Below are 22,301 nucleotides of genomic sequence, written 5' to 3'. Positions count from 1 at the left end.
GGGGCAGGGACAAGACCTGGGGTCGGGTGGGCAGCGGCTGCGCTCTTAACCCGGTCGGTTGTGGGTCCGTGGGGTGGATGAGGAAACGGGTGGGGCCCCGAGATAGGTGGGGGTGACAGTACTCTGACCAGGCCAGGGGCGGGGCTGAGGCTTGGATAGAGGCAGGGCTTTATAGGGGGTGGGGCTGGCGGGGCGGGGCGGGCACCCTTACCAGGCCTCTGGGCCCGGTAGGACCCTCAGGATGTGCGCCTCCTTGTGGCCAGCCACACCTTCCAAGCGGCAGCCCCGGACGGAGGCCTGGGCGTTAGGGCTCCATTCGAGTGTGTGGCCCATGTCCTTGTGGGGTTCCAGACTGCAGGAAGACGGTGACCTAGGGGCTGCGGAGACAAACGCACTTATGTCTCCTCCTCGAGCAGCCTGGCATCTAATACAGAGGCCCACCCTCAGCCACAGAAACGGTGGGGCAGGCAGGATGGAGCAGCAAAGAGGCGGGGGCATGGGAGGACCGGGGTTCGAATCACCCCTCCACCACTTACAGCAGAGGGACCCAGGGGAAGTCCCTGGCCTCTGTTTCCTCATCTGTCAACACAGGGTTAATTTAAGGTATGCACACATGGCATATTCTAGGGATGCAGCCCTGTAACCACCAGCACACCATCCCCCTTTTATCTTTCTTATAGAATTTACCATGACCTGAAATTATAGAATTCGTCTGTGTGCATATTTATTATCATCTCCCCACCACATCTGTCCCCAGAGTCCCCAGATGCCTAGCATAGGGCTTGGTGCCTAGTAGGTACACAATAAATTATAAGAAAGTGCTGTTTTTGTAGTTCAAGAAACTGACAACTAGCAGCAATTTCACGTGGTTCAATCTAATATTTGGTGAAGGGGTAATCACTGCCTAAGAGCACACTGACCTGCTATGTGGGACCTGGGGCAAATCACATCCCCTCTCAGTGCCTTAGTGTCCACATCCGAGGAATGAGCCAGAGGAACTCACATTCCTCCAGAGCCCAGTCCTGAACCCAGAGAGGCTGTTGGGGAAGCTGACCTTGGTCCAGACGGAGGAGGATGCTTTGGGGATTGTTCAGCTCAGCAGCAGAGGTGATGGGACCCTTTGTGTCCGCCCAGTTGAGGAGCTCACCCTTGGTAGTGAAGGGTGGCAGCTGTGTGGTGTTGACCTCTGCGGGCTCTTGGAAGATGACCAGGCTGGGGTTCTGGGGAGACATGTGAAGGCTCAGGGTGCTGTGCCTGGGCCTGAGTCCCCTCTGTCCCATGCAGGAGGTCAGGAGATAATCTGAGGAGGCAGCTGTTTGGCTGAGCAGAGGAGGCCAGGCCTGAGGGTGCTGAGGCCGGTGGACCTGAAGTCAGCTCACAGTCCCCTAACTAGGGCTCCCCCACAGCCGGATCTGCTCATCTCCTTTCTACACCTGGGAAGCTGGATGGACACACATCCACGTGCATCCACCTGTCCAAACATCACCCTCGCACCCCTCCATAGGCATCCTCATTCAGCCCACACTTACGACATCTGTGGTTACTGTCTGTTTCCCCCACACTCTAAGGTCTGTGAGGGACAACGCCTGCCTCGCCCACCCCTGCATGGGACTTGACACATAGTAGGCACTGAGAAATATTTGTCTGACTTCGTGCCGGGCCCTGGGCCCAGCACTGGGATCCTGACATGGCAGCTTCTCCCTGATGCCTGGCACATGGCAGGTGCTCCCTGCACGTGGGAAGGGAGAAGGCAAGAGAGAAGGAATGGATGAATACGTGAATGAATGAAAGGCAAACAGGGGTGGTCCCTGCTCTGGGGGATCTTACCATCCAGAAACTAGTCATGCCTCAAGTCATTTGAAACAACAGAAGACCGAGGATATTATTTAATAAGAAACAAAGGAGCAAGACACGTCCCCTGGATGGACAGGGATGAGAATCTGGGTGGCTCCAGCACCTCACTGCCTCCACTGCCCACGCTTCAGGAGAGACTCTGGTGTGCTGGGGAAGGAAATAGGAAAGACTTCCTGGTGTAGGTACTTCTGCTGAAGTCAAAGGGTTCAGAGGAAGCTGTTGGGGCCACAGACTCAAGAGAGATCCTTTTCCATCTATCTCCAAAGCCAGAGGCACTGTGCTGAAGCAGCAGCAGCATAAGGGCTTCAGGCTAGATACTAAGGGGGACTGCCTGACAGTGGCAATAGGCAAGACACCATAGAATGGTCCACCTGGAATGGAGCAGGACTGTAACGGGGGGCAAAGTGATGAGCACCTGGGTGAGGAACCCAGCGCCCGCCCGTACGTAAGGGCTGTGGCAGTGGGTCAGAGCTGGAGAGTTTGGGGGTGGGGGAACTTTTACCCATCTGACCCTCAGAGTCAGCTCTGTAAAATGGGAATGTAATAGGGATTAAAGGGCAAGGCGTTTGTCAGTCTCCTGGTGCTGGGTCTGGCACAGAGGCCTGCGCCCCCGTGAGGCTCTTTGTCCCTCCAGCAGCGTCCCGGCTCCGGCTGCGGGGCACCCGGCTCCGGAAATTGCGGGCCGAGGCCGCGCGCGGCTCCGGAGGTGCCCCTCGCCCGGCCCCCCGGCCATGTATTCTTAGCGTGGGGCGGGGAGCGGGGAAGGAAGGCTTGACGGAGGTCGGAGCCGGCGGCTGCTACGACCTTCCGGCCCCGGCGGGCGGGCGGGCGCTGTTCATGTGCCCTGCGTCACCCGGAGCCCCGCCGCCGGGCCTAGATCCCGGGGTTGGGCCGCCAGGGCGTCCGGGAATAGGAAGGGGAAAGGGGAGAGTCGAGAGGAAGGGGGAGCCGTGGCAGGGTCTCGCTTTCCCGCACTGGGAGCCAAGGGATGTGCCGCGTGGGGTCGGTCGGCTCTGCCCTCCTGGTTGGCTTCGTTAACGGCTTTGCAACTTCCCTCCCAGGGGCGTCGGCGCTGGCCAGCCCCGTCTGCCTGTGTGCTGCCCCTGCCGCCAGCCCCGCACCCCCTCAACTTCTGCATGTCTGGGCCCGTCTCCCAGGCAGCCCTGGATCCGGGCCCGTCTTCAGGTCCCCAGCTCCTCTCTCCCGCTCCTGGAACTCTATGGTCTCTCTGAGGGTCTGTCTATTCCTCTCACAACAGGCCTCTTTTCGTTGCCATTTTTTTTCCTGTGTCTCTCTCCCACTAGTTATCTTTGCTCTCCCCCCCCCCGCACCCCCCCCCACCCGGGCCCTGGCTCCCTCCCCTCCGCTCTCTCTGGCTGTAAACAACAGCTGCTCGCATCTGGGGATCACCTCCCAGGGCCTTCCCTGTGGAGGGGGCGGTGCCACGGTCCGCCCCGCCTCCTCCAGCCCCGAGCTTCCTCACTGTGGGTCCCGGACCGTGGACCTCCTCTCTCTGGTGGATGTGTCTGACACTTACTACCTGAATTTTTAAAAAATAATTTTTCTCCAACTTAGGCCATGCTAATTATAGCAAGTCTTGCAAATTCAACAAAGTTTAAAGAACAAAACAGATATCTCTCCGCATCCCACTCCCATAAGTACTGTTTTGTTTGGTTTTTCACCAGGGAATTCCCCATAACTACTGTTAACGCATTGTTAGGTTTCTTTTGTTTGGTTTTGGTTTTGGTTTTGGGGCCGCTCCGTGCAGCATGCAGAATCTTAATTCCCTGACCAGGGATCAAACCCGTGCCCCCTGCATTGGAAGCGTGGAGTCTTAACCACTGGATGGCCAGGGAAGTCCATCATTGTTAGGTTTCTTCCTGGCCTTTTTCGTCTGCACTTAAATATTTTCAAATTTATGTCTTGTAACTTTTTCAAAGACAGTGACAAGGTTATTTTATGGGACTATCCTCAGTTCTCCCACTGCACATATGGGAAAACTGAGGCTATGAGAGAGGATTGGAGTTGGCCAGGGTTGCACACCAACCTCATTCCCACCTCCAGGTTTGGGCTCTTTATCCCAGGTTCTGTTGCCCTTTGCGTTCTCTCTGTCAGGGCCCCATGGGATTCACCAGGCTGGGCCCTGGTGAATAATGTCAGAATGAAAAAGAGAAGAAGGGGACCTTGGCCCACAGAGGTGGACAGCAGGAGCCTCCCACGGCCCGTGCCTGAGGCTGGGGCTGGAGGTAACACACTCACGTAGGCCAGGTGGAGCGGGATTCCCGGAGCCTGCAACTTCAGGAAAATGGTCTTGTTAGTGCTGAGGACCAGGAGCACCTCTCGGGGCAGGCTGCCATTTTGCTTGGATGTCTGGAGAGTCAGCTCCAGCACTGACACCTCCTGGAATGGGGGCAGGGGAGAGACACATGCATAGACCAGTCAGATTGCACAGGCTGTGCCACCAGATCAGTAGTGACGACTCATTTACTGTAAGCTTCCACTCCATTCTCCCTGCCCAACTTGTCCACGCCTGTCTCCCAGAGCCCAGCACAGTGCCTGGCCCTCAGGAGGTACCCAGAAAAAATTTTCTGAACAAATGAAGGAGATGAGTCCCAGCAAATCCAAGGAGATGTTTTTTTAAGGGTAGCAGGGAGGGATAGATTGGGAGTTTGGGATTGACATGTACACACGGCTATATTTAAAATAAAATGCCTTTCCATGAACATAAATATGTAAATGCAATGAACCTGAACTTTATCCAGTAGTCAGTTGAGGTTTATTATTTCCACAGAGCACCTGCTGTGTACCAGGCCTGCAAACACCTGTGTGACTTAGAGAGTACCCTGTGCCCTTTCTCTGTCGCTATGCAACAGCGTTGAGGCATCAAACCCTCCCCAGTTTGCAGTATTCCTGTTTGCTTTACTATTTTAAAGTACCAAATACTCATATTTTGTTGAGTAATACCATTATTTTGATATTTTATAAGAAATGTAAGTTGAAATCATTTATGTCTTGAGAGGTACCGACTGCATTAAAAAACTTAATTGATCATGGTGTATGCATTTAGGATTCTTTCAGAACAACGACAACAACAAGAATTAATACCTCACACTTATGTAGTGCTTACTAAGTGCTTGGACTATTCTAAGTGCTTTACACATTGACTCACTTAATCCCCATGACAGCCTGAAGAGGTAGGTGCCATTGTTATTCTCACTCACAGATGAGGAAGTGGGACACAAAGAGGTGAAGTCATTTGCCCATGATCACACAGCAAGTAAGTATGGAGCTCAGATCTGGACCTGGGCAGACCCCTACTCTCAACCGCTATCCTGTCCCATCACATTTTTCTATACCTCCTTATTCTCAAGAAGAAGAAGAACACAGCGATCCACAAGGCAAAGCTTCTATCGAAAGAAGAACCCCTGCTCTGCTCAAAGACTCTCTGAACCAATGGAGTATGAACAGGTGACTCCTGAAACTGAGACAGGTATAGGCCTCAGAAGCTCCGTCCTCACGAGGACAAAGACAAATGGAAACACTTGACTGAAACACAAACTCCAGAGGCTCTCAAAAGCTGGCAGTCTCTCCAAAGAGACAAAAAGCTGACCCTCCCCAAATCTCCTCAAACTTATCAAAAAGGAGACAGATATTTCAAGATGAAGACATCAGTGGAAAGTTTTTCAATTTAACTTCTAATTATCTCCGGGCCATTTCCCCAACTGATGTCACAGAGCCAGAGAGTGTTTCAGCTGCTGGAAAAATCTGCCAGAAATATTTCCGTTACCTAATAATGACACCATAATCACTCTTTGTAAGTTTGCTCTTTGAAACAACAACAAAAAGGCAAATAATGTTTCCTTTTCAATGTTTCATAAATAATGTTTTTCATTTTAGTGAGCTATTTAGGTTGCTTATTTTTTGAATAATCACTTTTATGCTAATTTATAATAGAATGATGTGTCTCAAATTTATGTTTGTATAAGTTCACATTTTTGATTAATTTATGTTTCCTAATGGGTTTATAACTTTTGGATTTTGAAATATCTTGTTTCATCAATTTTTAAAAATATTATGCATTCTAAACACTTGAAGAATTAAATACTGGATTCAGTATCATATTCTGGTAAAATATGAAACACCGATCTAAGGTCAGAACTGACATTTTGTTCCAGGATTATGATCAGTACTCGAAATTAACCGGAGTGAAGGAAGACCCACCTCAGCGGTGTCAGGAAAGGCCCGGGCACTGCTGACCTGTCTGAACCATCAAGAATGCACCCACCCCAGCTTCCTTACCTCAGTTGCCTATGTATTATTAGCTTGAACAATCGAATATGATTGCACAACTCTGTGTATTTGATAAAAACCACTCAACTGTACACTTTAAACAGGCAAATGTTTTCACGATAAAGCTTTTAAAGAAACAACAATCAAATATCAGTAATTTCACGTGGTTCAACCTAATCTGTGCCCAGTCCTGTGCTGTAAAAGTTGTGCATGCTCTCATGAAGCAGGGTCAGGCACTCTCCCATTTCACAGATGCAGCCATTGGGGACAGGGATGTCACATGCCAAGGTGAGTGATGAAGTCAGGCGCCCAGTGCACATCAGCCTGGTGCCAGAGTGGGTGCCTGGACCCCTGGATAGCTCACCTGGACCGTGTCCTCCCTCTCAATCCTGCCGCTCCCCAGACTGCCCCACAGTTCATCACTGTCCAGCCCCATCTGTCTGTCCTCCCACAGAGGAGTAGACCTTGAGGCCCACATATGGTGAATAGATGGGCCCCATGGTTTGGAGGTGCCACGGCTGCTGCAGACGAGGAGATCCCTCCTCTGCCCTTGGGTGGACACCTGCAGGCCGAGAGCGTTGCAGGTGACAGAGCGACTGGGAGCGCAGCCCCTGAGCTGGGAGGAAAGAGCCCTGTGAACATCCGTTCCTGCTGCTGCTCTGCAACTGTCCCAGTTTCTCTGTGCCTCAGTTTCCCCATCTGTGAAATGGGAGTAAGACAGGGTTGGGAACCAAAACCAGGTGGGGCTTGGGATAAAGGAAGTTAAAAAAGAGAAGTAGAGGTCAGGGTCGGGTCATGTTGAGGGTGAGGGGGTTAGGAGACTGGAGCTTGGTGACGTTTGTCATGACATCTGGCTGTGCTCCCAGGGCTCACATACCAATCCCCCCATTCAGTTGTCACCAAGTCCCTCCCTGTAGAGTTGGGGGCTGGGAAGGGGGTGGGGGCTGAAGCCCAAACAGGGGCAGGCAGGGGCCAGGGCCACACAGCAGGCGAGCCATGTGGAAACTCGGCTGGCTGGGCTCCCTGGAGTCTCTGAGCCCCTGGGCCGAGCCGAAGGCCAGCTGGTTACCAGAAAAACCCAGTCAGGGTTTCCACAGCAAACATTTCCATCCCATGGCCCTGACTCATCAGCGTGGTCACTCACACGCCGACTTCCCTCTTCCCTCCCAGCCTGGAGCCCAAAGGCAAAGAAAGGGGCCTGCCTTGCCCCCCACCCCAAGCTCCCAGTCCTCCCAATGTCACCCTGGGAATTCTGGGAGCCCAGCCGAGGCGGGCAGGCCAGCCAAGCCCTCTCCCCCAGCTCTGCAACCTGGGCCGGCCTGGGCCCGCCCCGGCCCCCTCCCTGAGCCAGTGGGCGGGAGACCATGTTTCTATTTTTGTGCCCGTGTCCCACAGATGCCATTGTTGGCCCAGGAGTCAGTGGCGGGAAGGGGAGATCTCGGTGAGGAGGTCCTGAGTGCTAGTAGCCACTTATAGAAAGTCGCTTCCAGCAATTCTTCTAGGAGTGGAGCCTCGGGGCTGCCTGCAGCCACCCCCCACCCTCCACTCCGAGGGCCAGACTGGAGCCGGCCAGATTGGAGCCAGCCGTCCTCTGTCCACCCCAGCAGACTCAGACGGCACATGCAGGCAGGGTAACGGGTGAAGGGGGTCAAAGCCAGACTGACCTGAATTCAAACCCTGGCTCAGTCATTCGCTTGTGACCCTGGGCAGTTACTTCCTCTCTCTGGGCCTTGGCTTCCTGATCTGGAAAATGGGCTGAACAATATACCCACTTCATAGACTTGTGATGATTCAGTGAGATTCTGCCTGCAAAGCGGGTTGTCCAGTGCCCATGGTAGGATTGATAGATTGGCTTTCACTACCGCCAGTTCCCTCCCTGCCCGCTCATCCAGAGGAGTGCCATGGTTTGGGGGCTGAGGAGGCTGGCATTAGAGCTGGGCAGCAGCTAGCTGGAATTGGGACCTACTTCAGCCATGCCACCCTGCAGCTTCCCCTCTCTGGGCCTCAGTCTCCCCATCTGTGCAGGGAGGAGCTGGGCTCAGTGATGTTCTAGTATTGTGTGGCCCCTAGAGTCCATCCGGCCTCCTGGGGCTCCCAGTGGCATCTGGGCGTCATGGTCTCCAGCCAGGTGGCTACAGGGTGGGCTTCCATAACACCCAGGAGAGGCATGCTCCTCTCCCCAGCTGAGGGTCCCTGGTCAGCCCATGTTGTCCCCACATCCCCAGTTCATTTGTCTGAGAGACCAGCACTGGGCCCAGCCTGGGGCTTCTATGCTGTCAAAGGGGGACAGGAAAGAAGGCACAACCCTGTCATCCAGGAGCTTGGCAGAGAACAAGAGTAACACTCCCAAACAGTCAGTGACACCACTAAGCTCTTGGGGATGGACAATCAGCAAATGCTTATACACACGTATATTTCCCCTTCCTTCCATTATTCACCCACCGATCCATCCATCCATCCATCCATCCATCCATCCATCCATCCAGTACTTGGACTGACCCTGAGCTGAACACTGGGGTTACAGCACTGAGAGAGCAGATGCAATCCCTGTCCAGTCTGTCTGACCCCCAGCCCATGCCCCTCCACCAAGCTTGCCCCTAATATCTGCAAGGCCTGGGACAAGAACATATATGACAGCCCCTGGCCCCAGCGCACCTTGCTTCTCTTCACATGGACACGTGTGGAAAACCAGCCTGGATGCCCAAGCTGCCATGCTCACTCCTCCCAGCCCCCTGTGCCCCCCATTGCTGAGTCCATCACTCAGTACCAGGGCTGCTGACGCCCACCTCTGCCTCCCCCAGGAGTGGCTCCAGGGCAGGGGCCAGGTCTGCTTTCTCTCTGCACCATCAATGTCCACCCTTAGTCACCTCACCCAGCCTTCAGGTCTAAGGGAGCTGACCCCAGCCCTGCAGTGCCCCTTCTAGAGGAAAGGACAAGAAGGAGCCCCATCCAGCCCTGGGAGGAGGCCCAGCGCACTTGGGCAGGGAATTCTGAGTCCTGGGTTCCCAGGGTAGGGACTAGGGGAGGGAAGCAGGTCCCTTCGGCAGATTCCCCACCCGGGGCGGGGGAGATGCAACTGGAAAAGGGCCAGAGAGGGGCTGCAAATTGTGAGTGCCAGGCAGGGGCCCCTTGCCCAGGTCTGAGGGCGGCACTGCCTTCCACAGCCCTTCACAGCCTCCCAGGATGGTCTGGGGGACCCCGTGGCCCCCCTGCCCTCCCTCTGCCTGAGCAGCCTTGTCTGCCCCTCTCCCCAGGAAAGAGTCAGTGCCAGAGCCCCGTGAGTCGTGTGCTTGGGGGTGGGCAAGGCATCGTCAGTTCCCTGAGTTTGCCCAGAAGTGGGGTGAATCAGCGCCTGTTTCAGCTCTGGCTGCCTGGGGTTAGTTAGGAAGACAGCAGATCAGTGTAGTCGGCCTGACGGGAACTGCTGAGACACCAGGCCGGTTTCCTGTCTCCGCAGGTCAGGATGTGACCCTGGGCCCCCTCCCGGAATCCAGGCTCCAGCTTGCCCTTCGGGGACCCAGCAAGATAGAGCCCCTGCCCAGCGGCCCCCTCGTCTGTCTGCAAACCCTCCCAACACACACACACCCCCCTCCGAACCTCTCTTCCCCGAGGCTCTTGGCTGCCACAACTCATCTGCCGCCCACCCACAGGAAATCTGAGGCTTCAGAGGCCACGCGGAGATGCAGGGGAAAGCTGTTTCTCTGTGCCAGGGTTTGAAGGCGGCAGCCATAGGTTGGCAGGGATTGGGCCCGTTGCTGAGACAGTCGCCACCCACGCCACCGCTGCCCGCTCGTGTTTCTTGCCTCTAGGCCTTTGCTCCCACAGTGTCTTCTGCCTGGAATGCCCTTGACTCCCCTCTCGGTCTGGCTAGACACTGGGAGTCGTTTCCCTAATGCCTCCTTCCCTCCACACTCAGTGCTCATCCTCCTGGGGCCCGCAGGCCCCTGCCTCCCCTTCCCCAGCTGCCGAGTCCATCACTTGGTGCCAGGGATGCCCATGCCCACCTCTGCCTCCCCTGTGAGTGGCTCAAGGGCAAGGACCAGATCTGCTTTCTCTCTGCACCATCAATGCCCAACACAGGCTGGGCACAGAGCAGGCACCTGGCGAGGACTGGTTGAGGGGGACTGTTGGGCTGTAGACCCCCTTCTTGGGGGCCACCTGGGGTGGAAGATGTCTCCCAGGGAAGCCACGGGTCTTTCGCTGTCACGGTAGTAGATCTGGGATCATGGGCTCGACCCTTGGGGCAAGAAGGCCAGGAGCACCCAGCTCCGTCAGGCTAGACCTCAGCTTCCCCCTTTGCAAACGGATTCACAGTCCCTGTTTCAGCCGCCTCGTAGCGACAACCTATGAGGCTCAAATTAGTTGACTGACGTGAAGATGTGCTACACACTGTAGCTTGCTCAGCCGAATGAGGGTATTGACAGGGGAGACACGGAACCCACAGAGGAGACGTTATAATAAAAACAGGCAGAGCTACTGAACATCGAGAATGGCTCTGGGCAGGCCCGAGCTCAGTATTTTGCCTGTGCTAACCCCACTGGATTCTCACAGCCCCCTGTGAGCTAGGTATGACTATCATCTCCATGTTTCCCAGGGAAAACCAAGGCTTGGAGAGGTGGCCCAAGATCGAGCCCCTGTAAGTGGTGGGGCGTAATGTTCAATTCGAAGACTGTCTGGCTCCAGAGCCCACGCTCTTAACACTGGCCTCAAGGTCACATGGCAGTGCATTCATTCATTCATACATTCAACAAACAGTCGTTGGTATACTCCAGGCCCTGGGCCAGCTTCTGCTACTCCATGATTCTTTGGTGAGTCCCTTAGCCCAAGAAGTGTGTGTCTATTGGAGCCTGGGGAGGAGTCCCTTCTGCATGCCAGGCACGATACGAGGTGCTGGCCAGTGACGGATCCAGGACTGGAGCCCCCATCTCCTGAACCCTGGCTCTCTACATCACCCCCTGAAACAAACGGGCCCAGCGGTCCTGGAGCCTGCAGCCTGACTCCTTGAGTTAAAAGCCGGACACTCCATGGACTGAGTTCTCTGGAAGAGGCAGAGTGTGACAGGGAGATTCTGTTGTCATGAGCTCTAGGATGACATATTACAGCAGCACCCTGTCATGCCCCTAAAAACCCTCCAATGACTGTCACTGCCCACAGGATAAAGAGCGAACCCCTTACTATGGCGACGGGGCCTTGTCCATCTCCCCAGCCCTGCTCCGAGGTGAACTGTAAGCTCACGATGCAGTGAATCACATGCTGGCCTCAACTGAGCCCCACTTTCCTGCCTGTGCGTTCACTATCCTCTGCTCTTCCCCACGGCCTCCTTCATTCCGTGAACTCTGGCCGTTCTTAGTGTTCCTGCTTCCTCCACGAAGCCCGGCCTAATCCCATAGCAGCTGGCCTACCCCTGCCCTGGGCCCCCCGAGAAAGCACCAGTCATCTGGGTCCTGGCTGTCTGTCTACACATCTGTCTCCAATAGACCTGGGTGCTTGGCCAGGAGCCTCCTCTGACACTGGCTCACTGTTGAGTGATTGGGGCTGGGGGCGTCCCAGTGCCACCCAGGCGAGGCCCAGAGATCTGAACATCCGAACACACATAATGAACTTACAGAGGGCAATCTCATTTTCCATATCATTACCAAACTTGAAAAAAATTACAATGGCTATGGAAACCACACAACGTGTGTCTGGCTCTATCTTCAGCTTGGGGATTATCGAGACCCACAGTCCTGGTGGCAGGCAGGGTGGTGGGGAGCAGGCCCCCCGATATTGGTGGTCTTGGCACTGTCTTATCACTGCACAAATGCAGGGCAACCTAACAGCTTTGGGGGCCACAAGTTCGCCCCAAGCTGACACCACTAAATCGCTATCAGGACCTGAGGCCGCATTGGCCAGGTGTGGCTGCCAGCCCGGGCAGGCCAAGCACTGGCTGAACGCTGAGATCCACTGGAGACCCAGGTGACGGCCTAGCTTGGAGTCTCGGGGATCTAGTGAACTCTGGCCTCGGGCATGTCGCTTCACCTCTCTCAGCCTGCCACAGGTCTCTCCTCCGAAAAGTGGGGAAACAGACCCTGACAGATGGGCCCTCAGGAGGTTTGATATGTGAAAGGTGCTTAACTCTGTTCCTGGTACTTAGCAGGCCTAGCACAGTACCTAGCACATAGTAAGTGCTCAATAAACCTGTTATTATTTTCAAGAGGGACTTAGACAAACTCACGGTGGACCTTCTTGGTGGGGGGAGAATGGTCTCTGAGGTGACATCACCGGCTTCCAGTCTCCGGGGGGCTGCCTGGCCGGGTCACAGTTGTTCAATGAGTGACATTCCAGGGAGGGAGATTTGCGCTCAACTGAGGGAAGCACTGTCTCAAGGTCAAAGCTGCCTAGAGCAGAGCCGTGTCACTGAGAAACTGAGCTCCTCATCGCTGGAGGTACATGAACGGCAGCTCGCCTGGCTCTTCTCCACTCCACTGCCGGCCAAACACAGCCCTTTCCCCCAGGGTCTTCTGCGGGCATCCAGAAGATTGCCCCAGAAATGCCACCCCTTCCAGGCCCTGTGAGATGAGATGCCGATGTCACACTCCTGGCAGGGACCCTGGTGAGGACTCAGCCCACTGTCCCAGAGACAGCCACAAGGAAAGGTTCCCCTCATCTCATCGGCCCTGGGCCATCTGCTGGGCCCCCACCTGACCCTGCCATCAGGCACTCACCTTTAGGAACTTCAAGAAGAGGATGTGGACTTCCAGGGTAGCATTGGGGCTCTGAGCCACGCAGCCCTCAGAAACCTGGCTGGTGATGTATGTCACCTGTGGGTCCACAGGCTGTAGGTCACAATAGACTGTTTCTGCAAGACCTGTTGGGAAAGCACAGCCAGAGAGTGGGCCAGTTAAGAGCAATGTGGTGACAATTGCTCCCACTTTCCAAATGCCTACTGGGTGTTTGGCACTGGTGAAGGGCTTTATTGCATCTTCAGAGCTACCCTGCAAGGTGGATATCATTATACCCATTCCACAGACGAAGAAACTGAACCTCAGAAGCGCAAAGTCTCTTGCCTGAGGTCACAGGGCTAGTAGATGTAGGATTGACAGATAAAATGCAAGACACCCAGTTAAATCTGAATAAATAAAAAAACGAATATTTTTAAAGAATAAGTATATCCCAAACATTGCGTGGGATATACTTATACTAAAACATTTTTCACAGTTTATCTGAAATTAAATTTTAAATTGGGCATCCTAAATTTTCATTTGCTACATCTGGCAACCCTAAGTGTGTGGCAGGACCACCTGTGCACACATCCAAGCCTCTGGGCTGGTCCACTCCAAAGGATCAGGAGACAAAAATTGCCCTCTTATGCCTCAAGGAGGCTGGGAGGAACGGGCCAAGGAGGGTTGAGAGTCTCCTGGCCCTGATGGACAGAGTGAACCCAGGTTCAGAGGGCAGCGGCTGGAGTAGGCTGCAGTGCCTGCTGCCCGGAAGCGCAGGTCCTGAGGGAAGGGAATGGAATTTCACCCTGACCCAGCAGAGGAGGAAGAGGAAATGAGGCCCCTACACCTCGTCCTGAGGAATGTGCCGGGGAAGGGGGGGCTCCGGAGGAGGGAAGGAGGACAGAGAAGGGGAGACTGTTTGGAAGTTTGTGTCTCCATCTTGTCGCGCTTACTTCCTGTTTTCTTGGAGATCAAAGATGGGTGCGGAGGGCCTGGCCGCACGTCCAGCCGACGCCAGCTCAGAGGACGGGGGAGGGAGGCTTCTTCTGAATCCCGGGCTATTGGGCTGTCTTTGGCCTAACCCAGCCTCCTTCCACTGCCTCGTTGGCTCAGGACCCCCAGGGGTCAGAGAAGGACAGCAGACGGCCACCCGCCGGCAACACCTTGGGAAGGATAAGTCCGGGACAAGGACATTTGGCTTATAAGTCCTCACCCTGGCCCTGTCCTATGTGCCAGGGACTCCAGAGTGCCTGCATTTGCATTAAAAGCAAGGTTCCTGGAGCCAGGCTGACCTGGGTTTGAATCTCAGGCCCAGCACTTACTAACTGATGCTGCTTTGGCGAACTATTTCACTTTGGGCTTCGGTTTCCTCATCAGTAAAAGGACAGTAAGAATAGAACCTACACAACCCACAGAGGTGAGATAGGGTGTATGGCAGTTCTTTTTATCACAGTTCTTTGACTGACTTCAGCCATGGGAGAAGAATTGACTGTCCTAGGGGGGTGGTGATGTGGTGGAACAGGGTGGCCTGCAGGTGAGGGGCCTCTGTGAGGGAGGTCACTGATGTCTCAGGCTCAAGTAGACTCAAGGGCTGGCACCACCTGCTGCTGAGCGCCCCCCACCTTGGGACCCACCAAGCCCCTCACGCTCTCCCTGTCCCTGACAGTGAAGACAGACTTCTTGGCTGTTACTTAGTCCTCCTGTACAGATGGGGAGACCGAGGCCCGGAGGCAGGCGATGTGCCAGATTCACAGCACACACGGTTCCCCGGGCCGGGCTCGGACCTACCTCTCCCCACGAGACCCAGGGTCTGGCTTGCAGATTAGTGCAGCGCTTTCCTCCTATCCTTCGGACTTACCCTGCCCCCTCCCCAGACTTCCAGGAACCCCAGTTCCTCCCTGCCCCCTCCCCAGACTTCCAGGAACCCCAGTTCCTCCCGATTGCTGGGGCCGCCTGGGGCCACCTCCTCCATGCCGTCAGCCAGCGGGAGAGGCCACAGGCCTAGCCATTATGTAATGATCAGATAACAGGCCAGGCTGGGAGATCAGATAAGAGGTCCATTTATTTTGGGGCCTTTTCGAGTCCTGGCCGCCCCCACTCCGCAGACGAGAATGGGGAGACAGGAGGGAGTGTGACGCCCAGGGCCTGTCTCCCGGAGCCAGAGGCGGGCCCAGACAGAGCTGAAAACAATCCCCTGGCACCAAGGGAAACTCTGGGGCTCCTGGGACCTGGGTTGGAGGAGGCGCCCCTGGGGCCCTGGGTGACCGGGTGAGTGAGAGACCTACCAACTGGGGAGCCACCTCTCCACCTCTGTCGCCTCCCTATCCTCCCCCACCCACAAGCACAGAGCCACCTTGGGGGCTTTCCAAATGGCCACCCCCAGCACCTTGGGCGGCCGAGAGGATGATGCTCAAGCAAAGCCAGCTCTGGAGCTGGATGGTCTGAGTGAAATCCCAGCTCTGCCTCTTAAAAAAGCTGGTCACGCTGGGGCTTCCCTGGTGGCGCAGTGGTTAAGAATCCACCTGCCAATGCAGGGGACACGGGTTCGAGCCCTGGTCCCGGAAGATCCCACAGGCCGCGGAGCAGCTAAGCCCGTGCGCCACAACTGCTGAGCCTGCACTCTAGAGCCCGTGCTCTGCAACAAAAAGAAGCCACACAATGAGAAGCCCGTGCACCGAAACGAAGAGTACCCCCGCTCGCCACAACTAGGAAAAAGCCTGCGTGCGGCAACGAAGACCCAATGCAGCCAAAAATAAATAAATAATCAAAAAAAAGAAAAAAAGTTGGTCACCTTGAGCAAAAGCCTAACTTCTCTGAGCCTCAGTTTCCCCATTTGCAAAACAGCTTCCATCACGCTTATTGGGCGCCAGGTACTGTTTTGTGGCTTTATGTGGGTTCATTCATTTGATGCTCATAGCAGCCCTACAAGGTAGGTGCAGTTATTATAAACATTTGACACAAAGGGAAATTGAAGATTAGGGAGGTACAAGAATTTGCCTGAGGGCACGCAGCTGTTAAGTGGCAGGGCCCGTATTGGAACCCAGACAATCCAGCTTTGGCGCCCAGCACCCACTTTGCAGGCTATGTATCAGCTGCATGAAGTAACCCATGTACAGAGCCTGGTACCCAGTAAGTGTTCTGGACACAGTAGCGGTGATTATTTCATGAAACCAGGGGCAATCCTCTTTGACAAGGATCTTTTCTGCTTTCCCTCTTCTTCAGTTACCCAGCCACCCTTTGCTCCTTTCAGGGGCCAGTCGTGGCCTCAGAGATTTCCCTGTGTCCAGCCCAACCACTGCCCCTGGGCCTGGCCACCAGTGAGGCCTCAACACTCTTTTCCCTAGTCTGTCTCCGGCTGCCCGATGTCTACAGGCTAAGGCCATACTCTACAACCTGGAGTGGAGTTAAAAAGTGCAGGGATCTGATAGATGCTGAAGGTTCAGATCCTGATTCTGCTACTTGCCGGCTTCCTTTCCACGCCTCAGTGCTATTATCTGTAGAATGGGGATGGTGATAATCAAAATACCTTCCTCAACGAATTGGTGAGAATATTGGAAAATTGACACATGCACAGGGCCAAGGAGGATCCTGATGTGTGAGGAACTGGCCACCGCCGTCACGGTTATTTATGTCCAGCAGTGGGGAGAAGTGAACTTTTCCTTCAAACACACCTTGTTCCTTGCCCTTGCCATGCCCTTTCCCAGACTAATAGTCTTCCTTTATTTGACGACTTATCTTCGATTCCTATTCATTCTTTAAAACCCTGTTGTGAAAATCTTCTCATCAGAACCCATCCAGGGACTTCCCTGGTGGTCCAGCAGTTAAGACTTCGCCTTCCAATGCAGGTGGTGTGGGTTCGATCCCTGGTCGGGGAGCTAAGATCCCACATGCCTCGTGGCCAAAAAACCAAAACGTAAAACAGAAGCAATATTGTAACAACTTCAATAAAGACTTTAAAAATGGTCCACATCAAAAAAATCTTTAAAAAAAAAAGAACCCATCCAGTTGTGCTCTAGATGGGAGAGCCACTGCAGGTGTAGGAAAGAAATCTAATGCGTGGGGTGAGAGGAGTTGGCAACAGAGAGAGAGCCTCATCGTCTTCCCTAAGGCACTATGGTATATGGTTAGGTCCAGGGCCTGAGCCCCAGCTGCTCATTTCTGAGCTGTGTTACTCAGGCAAATTCCTTCACCTGCCAGTGCCCCAGTCTCCTCAGCTTTAAAATGGGGGTAACAGGAGTGTCAGCTTCATCGGGCTGTTGGGAAGGTTAAGTCTGATGGTACACAAAACAAGCCTAGAGGAGTGTCTGGCATTTACCCCCACCCCGTCACAGGTATTGAAGTCAGCTCAACCTTGGATGAGGGTCCTCTTCAGCCTCCAGGGCTGAGGCCCCAAAGCTGGAGCTAGAAGGGGGAGTTGCTCCAGAGCCAGGGCAATCAGCGCTCCAAGCCTTCCACACCCACCCAGGCCACCAAAGATGCAGAGAAAAGAAGCTGGGTTGAAGAAAAGAAGCCTGGACCTGTCACTTGTCCCGAGGCTTGATTTCTTCATCTGTAACCTGGGTATAGAGACAAAGGGCTGCCTGATGCACTGGGGACACAGAAGAGGTGGTCCCTCCCTCTTGCTCAGATCCCTGTCAGGTCCTCAAGCAAATAAATAGACCAGGCCTGTCCTCAGAGGGCCCATCACTGACCCATCTGTGTGCATGAGAGAGACATCAATTCTTTCTCTCCCTCTGGGTCTTGGTGTCACCATCTGTCTGGCTGAAGTGAGAACCTTAAAGGTCATGCCCCCACTGTCCCCAGGGACCCACTGTCTCCTGGTTCACACGGCTCCTGCTTCAACCTCCCTTTCCTCCGGACAAATGGGAAGCTGCCCCAATGCAGGCTCTAAGAGATGGATATTTGTGGTCTGTGTCCTGCATCGCTAGCAGGACATGTCCTGCCCCCCTCTCCAGGGAGTCCCAGACCCTCACACATGTGGCCAGCAGTAGAGGGGACCCCATCCTCCAGCGAACGCTCACCCACACTTAGGAGACACTGTTTGATCCCAACCACCCAACATGGGCCACAAACCCCTGCAGCTCCATTTCTGGGACTCTATCCAAGTGAAATACTCCAAAATACAGGAAAAGATGCATGTACCAAAAACGTGCATGGAAGTAGTATTTATAACTGGCCCCAAAGGGGAAACCACCTAAGTATTTAACAATAAAGAATTCATTAGGCAAACGATGAGATGGCACGTTTGAGGGAGAGACTATTCTAGAACCACAATGGGATGGTTATGGAGTCCACATGACAACACAGAGAACTTCTGGGACATAAGAAGGGTACACAAGATTTCCAAATTTGATCCACCTGCATTAAAATTACCTTAAAAAGCTAGACAAAAACTAGTAAGCAATCCACCAGCATGCTAACAGTGCCCATACTAATAAAGGAGCCGGGGAGGTCATTTTTCCCCCTCTTATCTGTTTCGTTTGAGGAGTGGACTAAAGCGAATATATGGTTAAATTGCTTTTCAAAAATCTGTACATATTTGTTCTTTAAAAAGTTCATGTAAATCAACTATACTTCAATTAAAAAAAAATTCCAACATGACAAAAATGTGTGTCTTAGAAAATGAAAATCCTCTAGAGGAACCCAGTGCTAAAGAACAGTGACATGGGGATTTTCTTTGTGCATATTGTGCATTATTACTATTTTATTCTTACAGAAATGGAGTCATTGATGTTTGGACACCTGACAATGTGTCCAAGACATATGTCCACGGCAATGTAGATCTGTAGCTAGCTTTTTCTTGGTAACGGCTGTGTAGGGTTTCACTGCACAGTCATCCACTTCATAGGGCCCAGGCTGGCAGACACTGGGTGGTTTCCAGTTGTGTGGTTTTTGTTACAGGTACCTACAGACCACACATCTTTACAGAGTTGGGCAAGTAACTCCACGGGGTTGACTTCTGAAGGTGAGTCTGTTACACAAGTTATGGTTTTGAAAGCTTCTGCCAAGCTGTGTTCCCAGAAGGCTGGACTCATTTGGGACATGTTTTCATCCCATTTTGACCCCCTCCAGCTTTAACGAGGATGCCTGGGTCACTAGCACTCCCACCCCCTCCCCTGGCGTGGAGATCTGGCTCCCACACCCTGGCCCTGGTCCCCATCTGCCCTCTGTGGGCCTCAGTTTCCCATACTGAAGATGAGCTGGGCTGGATGCTTTGGGATGCCCTTGAGCCCTATGATCACTGGGTGCTATAGTACCTGCTCGCAGAAGCAGACTGATACATTTTCAGGAGTTTTTCCAGTTGGCTCTCAAACACAGCCATTATTAAAAATTAAATTTTATAAGCTTACAATTAAATAAATTATATATATTTAAAAGTTAATAAGTATCAAAACTCATTACTCACTAATTATTTTATTCCCTTTTGTATTATCTGTGCTCTTGAGGTTATCTACGTCTGTAATATCTGTGTGGTGGAAATAGGAGATAAAGGTTTATTACTGTGCACCCGCCCCAACTCTGAGTCTGCTGAGTTGATAGCTTGAAATCAGCCCTGTGGGAACATTTACACCGTGGATATTGACAAACGTTACCCCACCCCACCCCCCACTCCGCTGTTCATTATTCGCCAGCACACCAGTGCCTTTGATCCTATAAAACCAGGCCCTAAAGAGCTTCCAGGGTCTTTCTCTGATGACCTAGAGGAAGAGAGTGTTACCAAGCTAGAATGTGGGGGGAGGTGGGAGAAAGGCAGGGTGGCCTGGGGGCCTATTGTGGAGCTCAGGGAGGGCTTCAGTCTGAGCTGTGTGAACTTAGCAGGTCACAGCCTCCACTTGCCCTCCTGTAAAATGGGGCAATAAAGGCCGCAGTGTTGCAGGGTGACTAGGAGCTGTATCAAGAGGGGTTGCCATATCACCCGAGGTCAGGAGCAAGTGCTCAGGGGAGGCCCAGGCCTGGGGCAAATCCCTGCTGGGTCACTTAATGTCTGAGACTCATTCCTGTCTATCAGTGAGGCAGTGTAAGAACTTTAGAGATCAAGGGTCAGGGACTTTCAAATGCTGCGGGTTACGGTAGGGTGGGGAAGGGGTGGCCACCGCTGCTGCTGTTCCCATGCTCACCCCCCACCCCCGATCCTTTAAGGAGGTCCTGGATGTGCCGGAGGTGAAGGGGTGTCCACAGGGCTGTCCTGGGGCTTTAGGCGGATGCGGGGCAGGGCCCAGCGAGGCCCACAGTGAGTGGGATGAGGGGCTGGGAGTCACTGCCCCTCATCTGCTCATTTCAGAAGACAGCAGAGGCCAAGACCACCTGGAGAAGCCCCCAGGCTGAGGAGCCTCCGTAGAACACCTAGTCTGGGCCTGTGCCCGCATCTTGTACTCTTTTTTTTTTTTTTTTTTTGCGGTACGCGGGCCTCTCACTGCTGTGGCCTCTCCCGTTGCGGAGCACAGGCTCCGGACGCGCAGGCTCAGCGGCCATGGCTCACGGGCCCAGCCGCTCCGCGACATGTGGGATCTTTCCGGACCGGGGCACGAACCCGTGTCCCCTGCATCGGCAGGCGGGCTCTCAACCACTGCGCCACCAGGGAAGCCCTGTACTCTTTTTGAGGAGTAGAGAATTAGTTAGAAGCAGAGAGAGCACCGCGTCCGAAGGGTTCCGGGAGCCATTCACAGATCCCGGGGAAGGTGAGGGTAGAGGAATTTAAAACTAATCCTAAAACAACAACAACACAGAAACAACCAGCCTGCCCCTCTCTACAAGCATTGCCTCACCACCGACTTTCCCAACAGCCCCAAGGGGAGTTCTCCTACCATCCCCACTCGGCTCAGAGGCCGAGATCACACTGCGAGGAAATAATGACATGAGATTTGAACCCAGAGCCCACGATCTGCTGTGAGACCGCACACCCCCTCCATCCCACACGTTCCTCAGATGGGAAACTTAAGGCCCAGAGAGGGCAGGAGAGTCTCCAGGGGCTGCACAGCACTCTGGGACCTGGGCTTCTTGGGGAGAAACTGGACATAGCTGGGAAGGCAGAAGCCAGAGTAGCCAGAGTTAAGATAAATAACTCATCCCTGTTTGCCTGAGACTTTTAGGGCTGAAAGATCTTCGTCCTGCCAAACCGGGATGGTTGGCCACCCCGTGGCATCTGTCTTGGGCTGTCCAAACGTCCCAGGACAGCTCCATTGGACGTGAGCTCGGGACACACGGAGGAGGCCCGGAACACTTGGGGCCTGGTCTGTGCCCTGGGGGCCGAGTCTCCCCACCCCGGGTCCCTGGACACCTACTTGTGTGGCCGAGGCTGCAGAGAGCCAGCAGCAGGGCGACGGCCTGGGGGAACGTGCCGCGGTCCATGCTGTCCACCCGGGGAGCTGTGCGCTGGGCCTTAGCCGGTGTCCAGGGGCAGGGCTGCAGGCGGGCGCCGGGGCCGGCGTGGGCTCTCGCGGGGACCCAAGGGGAGCAGGCAGCTGGAGCGGCGGCGTCCCTGCTCCAGCCTTCTGAGGTGGCGGCCAAGGGGTCAGGAGAAGTGGGCACGGGGGCGCGGGGCCAGGCCGGGGGTCGCTGGCCAAGGGCTGAGCGGGGAGGGGCTGCGGGGCTCCTGTGGACGGCGGCAGCAGTCACGGCCTGTGGATGCGGATGGAGGCTGGGGTCTGAGCGTCAGCAGTGCGGAGCTCCCGGCTCATCCAGCCTGGCTCGGGGAGGCAGGAAATGCGCTTACTTAGACAAGGGGCCGGGCCAGGCGGCCTGCCAGGCGGGGAGAGGAAGTGCCACGGGCTTTGTCGCTGGGTGGGGGGCCCTGGGGCGTGGGGGAGGCAGTGGGGTGGGAGGACCCAGGCTCCAGGCTCGTCTCCCCACACACCCAACCTCCCGTCCCACCCTCTCCAGGGCTGGCTGGTGGGGTGCATCTGGCAGCCCCCAGGGGGCAGATGAAAAGAATCAGCCCAACAGCCCACCACGGGGAACTTTCAGGGGCCAGGCCTGGCCAAGGTGCTTCACGTGGAACTGTGCTCCGTGTACTTAAGCACCGCGCCACCAGGGAGGTCCCTTTAATGGCATTTCTGACGTTCAAGACCCTGCCATGCTTGCTCTGAGCTGTGAGATCTCGAGCCAGTGCCCTCCACCCTCAGTCATCCTGTTTGTAAAGTGGGCACGATGATGCCTTCCTCACCAGGCTGTTGTGAGGTTTCCGTGGGTCGGGGCACTGCAGCGCAGAGCCCTGGGTCTGGCACTCAGGAAGCGCTCACCCATCAGTGCTCCCTGAGCCTGGGAGACAATCCCAGAACTGTCCCTTGTTTGTTTTGCAAACAGTAAGAGCCACCTACATGCCTACCATGGTGCTGGTCACGTGTGGCACTTTAGGGTCAGGCCCAAGGAAGCTCAGAGGAGGAAGCTTGAGCTGCCTGGAGGAGGTGGCATTTAGGCCTGGCCTGTGGAGGTCTGGGCAAGTTGGGGGTGGGGAGA

The 22,301-nt window shown here is 54.6% G+C and overlaps 1 protein-coding gene across 1 annotated transcript in view; it reads right to left on the bottom strand.

Annotated features, from left to right (window-relative positions):
- ENG (endoglin) overlaps positions 1-21,560 on the bottom strand; it is a 29,360-nt gene extending 7,800 nt beyond the window's left edge. Inside the window, exons 1-5 of the mRNA XM_060100725.1 lie at positions 21,128-21,560; positions 12,849-12,991; positions 4,114-4,254; positions 1,055-1,220; positions 212-377 (exon numbers count right to left, since the gene is read on the bottom strand). Of these exons, the coding sequence (XP_059956708.1) occupies positions 212-377; positions 1,055-1,220; positions 4,114-4,254; positions 12,849-12,991; positions 21,128-21,194 (683 nt within the window). The 5' untranslated portion in view covers positions 21,195-21,560. The remainder of the gene's footprint in view (positions 1-211; positions 378-1,054; positions 1,221-4,113; positions 4,255-12,848; positions 12,992-21,127) is intronic.
- Between the last annotated feature and the right edge of the window lie 741 nt (positions 21,561-22,301).

Source organism: Mesoplodon densirostris, chromosome 6, assembly GCF_025265405.1.
Source record: "Mesoplodon densirostris isolate mMesDen1 chromosome 6, mMesDen1 primary haplotype, whole genome shotgun sequence".
Lineage (NCBI taxonomy): Eukaryota > Metazoa > Chordata > Mammalia > Artiodactyla > Ziphiidae > Mesoplodon > Mesoplodon densirostris.
Note: the sequence above shows the minus strand (reverse complement) of the source record. Positions and strands in the feature narration are given on the sequence as shown.